This window comes from Mus pahari, chromosome 14 (assembly GCF_900095145.1).
Source record: "Mus pahari chromosome 14, PAHARI_EIJ_v1.1, whole genome shotgun sequence".
Taxonomy (NCBI): Eukaryota; Metazoa; Chordata; class Mammalia; order Rodentia; family Muridae; genus Mus; species Mus pahari.
In genome coordinates, this window is record NC_034603.1 from 54,010,152 (window position 1) to 54,014,395 (window position 4,244).

Sequence of the window (4,244 nt, forward strand, 5' to 3'; positions counted from 1 at the left end):
AGGGTAGCACACAGCTGTAATACCAACCAGGACTGAGGCTGAGCTTGACGGGGGCTTTGAATACAAGGAACACCACAAGACTCCGTCTCAAATAAAGAAGTNTATTCAGATGCTGTGCCAACTTTACCAAGAAGACTAAACTCTATCAGTAGACTTAAGGTATTTATTTAAATAAGGCTACATGATTTCTGGATATTTCATGCAAAATAAAACAGATCCTACAGTTCAAAACCGTAAACCACAGAAAACTAACTTTCATACAAGAAAGCTTTTTTTCAAAGGACCTAAGGAGCAGGAGAGATGGCTCAGGAATAGAGTAGAACACTAGCCAGTCTCAGTTCCATTTCCAGAACCCACACAAAAAAACCAGATGTGGTGCATCTGTAATTCCAGCACCCCTACACCAAGATGGAGAGCAGAGACAGGAACAGTCAGTCAGAAACAAAGAGGCCCAGGTAGCCTGAAATAAGCTTCCTAAGGACAAACCAATCAGTAAAACCCTGTCTCACCCAGATGGAAGAAACACGACTCCAAAAAAGGTGTCCTCTGACCTCTACACAACATGGTGGCACACACACCCACACCCACACTCCCTCCTCACACATAACATTTTAAAGACCTAAAAATTTTTCAATTTATCTGTCAAAACTCTTATCAAACTAGAACTTGGTTCCTCGAGTGTATCAGTCAAAGATACACTACACTGAGTTCAAAATAAACAAACTTCAGTAATTTTCATGAAGGGCTATAGTTTCTTTCTAAATTACATCTGGCCCTTAAAGTCAAGAAAATAAAAAGAAAGTAAAATTGATGGGCTCATAATAAACTATTTCTGTACAACCTTTCAGATTAATGACCTTTGTCCTTTAAAAGTTAGTAAGATGGCACTTGTCTTTACTAATAAATTCTTTGATAAAGCAGTATCTAAAAGACACTCCCATCCACCCACCTCCCAAAAATAGCATATGCCTCCCTGAGTTAATAAATAATCATAAATATTAAAATAAAACTATACTTTTGAAAATATATGCCAAGCAAAGTTACCTTTCTAGACCCGCCCACAGGATCAGCCAAAAAAGAACAGCAAACCAGACGCAAAGGCAAGTTACACCTGGCTTCGAACTATTGTGTCACTGTAAAAACACCATGCTTCCAGATTCCATTTTTCTCAGGTTAATGAAAATGTTTTCCCTAGATACAAACTGCCTGTGAGAAATTACAGAAGGAAGCCGGGCGGTAGAGGGAGAAACTCAGTCAGAGCTCAAGTCTCCTGGAATCTACACGAGTAACTTAAGGAAACTAAAACAAGGATGGTGAGACAGAACATGGCAACCCTCTTATAGCTCCAGGCTGACAAGGCAGTCCACCACAGAAGCACATTAGGAAAAGTGTACAACATTGCTAAGGCACAGTTAAAAAGGATAAAGTGCTTTCACCTGATAAGTCATGGTGAATAAGGTCAGCAAAATTGGGATCTTTACCCCACCAAAATATCCACAATTCTCTTCTTCCAGGTCTTTGATCTCGCCGCCAAACACCAAGTACATCTGCCTTAAGGCATCGACTAAAACTGCTCAAAATGGGGTCTTCTTCTGTCACCGGAAACAGAATAGGGGCGGAAGTTGGGCCTTGCCATACATATCTTTTCCACTTAATTCCTGTCAAGTCGGCCTGAAGAAAAAGAAAGCAGAATATATATATTATTGATCATTCACTCAAATAAATAATATATATTTGTTATTAAGTATAATTATGTAAGTATACTATTTATATATAAAGTATATATTCACTATAAAGTCCTTGATTTCATTAAAACATCACTATTTTTAATGCATGCTTAAGCACCTAAAGATATGCCCAAAATAAACAACCAAACAAACCAAAAACACCACAGCAAATAATTCTGATGTTTCAACCAACAAGACCTTAAGGAAAAGAACACAGAACTGTTACATAAAATATCAAAGATGTCACTGAGTAGCAAGTCTATAATAAATGCAACATATCCAGAGCTGAGCACATGAAACAATGATGCTAAGCCTGCGCAGTAAGTCTATCTGCCCTCTGTCCTCCAGTCCTCTCTGACCGTCAGTCACATTTGTCCCTTGGAGAACTGAAAAGTAAAGACCCTCATCCCAAGTTTGTAAGAAGTCATGGCTCTAATAAGAAAACCATCTGAATTTTTTTTCTTAAGGAAAAAAAAAAAAAAAGCCTGTTAATTCTCCACAAGCACACATCTTCAGGAAAAGAACTGCTTCCAAGGAGCTGTCAGATTTGTGCTAATCTATCTTCAAAAAAAAACCAAAGTGCCAAAAATAGATCCAGTTGGGGAAGACAGAAACGTTAAACCTGGTGTACATCTTACTACATGTGAAGAGATGCTGATTAATGGACACTGTCAAGAAAACCAGTCTAATCTGTAAGGCAGAAGTATGCTAAGATCCCCATTTACCATATCATGAAAGAGATTCAACAAAGGAAATTCAGTAATTCCTTATTCTAACTTAGTGACAGAAAGCATAAGGTGCCAAAACTGAAACTGCTGATACATGACTGGCAGTTTATGCTTGCCAACTAGTTATGCTCCACCCACTTAATTCACTTACCTATGATAGACTTAATATTTCTCAGAGCACACGAAAAATGAAAAAGTCACTCCAACTTACTCATTCAGGAAGCTCAGCTATGGTTTAATTCAGGACTAGATATTTGCAACAGTTGGTACTTTTGACAAAAGTCTTAACTCGAGTGTTATCCGATTTGAGCCGACCTACATACACATACTCGAACATCCCTAATTCCAGCTGCCCCATACTTTTCAGTTCAATAAAAGGAGCAGCCAGCTCAAAACACTCTTAAAACGTAAGCAAAACAGACAAATATAGAACGTTTAGTGCGAAACCACAGTGCCTCCTCCACTTGCCCCTCCACTCTCACAAAAACATAATGTTCTAATAAAAGCAAGATGGCTAGAAATTGTCAAAATGGCAAAATGTTTTCAAAGTTTAAAAAGAAAACATATGAACCGGCACACAGTTTTTACACAAAGATCTGAAGTCACCCATAAGGAAACTACCCCTGTGTTAGTTTAACTTATAAAACGAAGAGGGCTTTAATACGTAAGTTTGGGGGGGGCTGTTTAAGAGAAGCCCACTTACGAGGGAAAAGCGAGCGTAAAGGCAGTCGAGCAGAGGCAATCGTGGAAAGTGTGGAAAAGGGATACACTGTTCGATACAAGGGGCGGGGGGCGGGGAGGCGGGGAAGCAAGAAGCAACACAAGAAAATATTACTATCCGGGCAGATAAGAAGCCCAAGTTAAGGAAAGACTAGGATGGGGAAAAGAGTCCAAAACAAGACAGGAGGAGAAAGACCGGGGGGGAAAAAAAAAAAAAAGACAAGCCTCTTCCCAGCAGAGCCCCGGCCGGTAGGTGAGCGGACGCTGCCTCCCGGGGCGGCCGCAGAGCCTCGGAGGAGGCCGACTCCGGCGGGGCCTAGCCGGGGGACACCGGCATCTGGATGCGACCCGGACCCCCTCCCCCACGGCCCAAGGGCGCACGGCGCGGCCCCCTCCCCCACCGCCCGCGGCCCCCGCACTCACCAGGCAGAAGAGGTTACAGTGACAATCTTCCAGGCTGGCCCCGTTCGACACGAAGGAGGAACTCATCGTCCCTCACAGCAGCCGCCGCCGGCGCCACAACCCACCATCCGCCATTACCGCCGCCTCCGACCAGAGAGAGAAACACAGACACCGGGGAGGGCGGGGGGCGGTGGGGAGGAGGCCGCCGGGCCGCCCGCCCTCCCCGCCGCCCCCCGGCGCCGCCGCGGCCCCCGCCGCCCGGAGGCACCCAGCCGCCCGGGGCCGAGGCCGCAGGCGGGAGGGCCGCGCCGCCGCGCCGCGCCGCGCTCGGCCGGCCGGCCGGCCGCCGGGACTGCGGAGCCCGCGGACGCACGTCCCTCTCCGGAGAGGAGGGGAAGGGATGTCTGTCCCTTCCACCAGAAAATTTAAAAAGATTTTAAAAAAAAAGAAAAGAGAGGAAAAAAACCGAAAAACAACAACAAAAAAAAATAACAATCAGGTACACGATCAACAGTCAGAGCCCGAGTCCGAGCGGGCCGAGCCCTGAAGCCCGGGAGGGTTCTCCGCGGCCCGGGGACGCCCGCGGAGGGGCGGGAAGGGCGAGGACCGGCAGAGCACCCCGGGCCCCCGGCCCGGCAGCGGCGATGTCCTTAAGCCCAGAGTCTCC

The 4,244-nt window shown here is 45.5% G+C and overlaps 1 protein-coding gene across 1 annotated transcript in view; it reads right to left on the reverse strand.

Moving 5' to 3' along the window:
• Positions 1-3,789, reverse strand: part of Med13 (mediator complex subunit 13) — a 93,710-nt gene extending 89,921 nt beyond the window's left edge. The window contains exons 1-2 of the mRNA XM_021214008.2: positions 3,599-3,789; positions 1,437-1,671 (exon numbers count right to left, since the gene is read on the reverse strand). Of these exons, the coding sequence (XP_021069667.1) occupies positions 1,437-1,671; positions 3,599-3,664 (301 nt within the window). The 5' untranslated portion in view covers positions 3,665-3,789. The remainder of the gene's footprint in view (positions 1-1,436; positions 1,672-3,598) is intronic.
• Between the last annotated feature and the right edge of the window lie 455 nt (positions 3,790-4,244).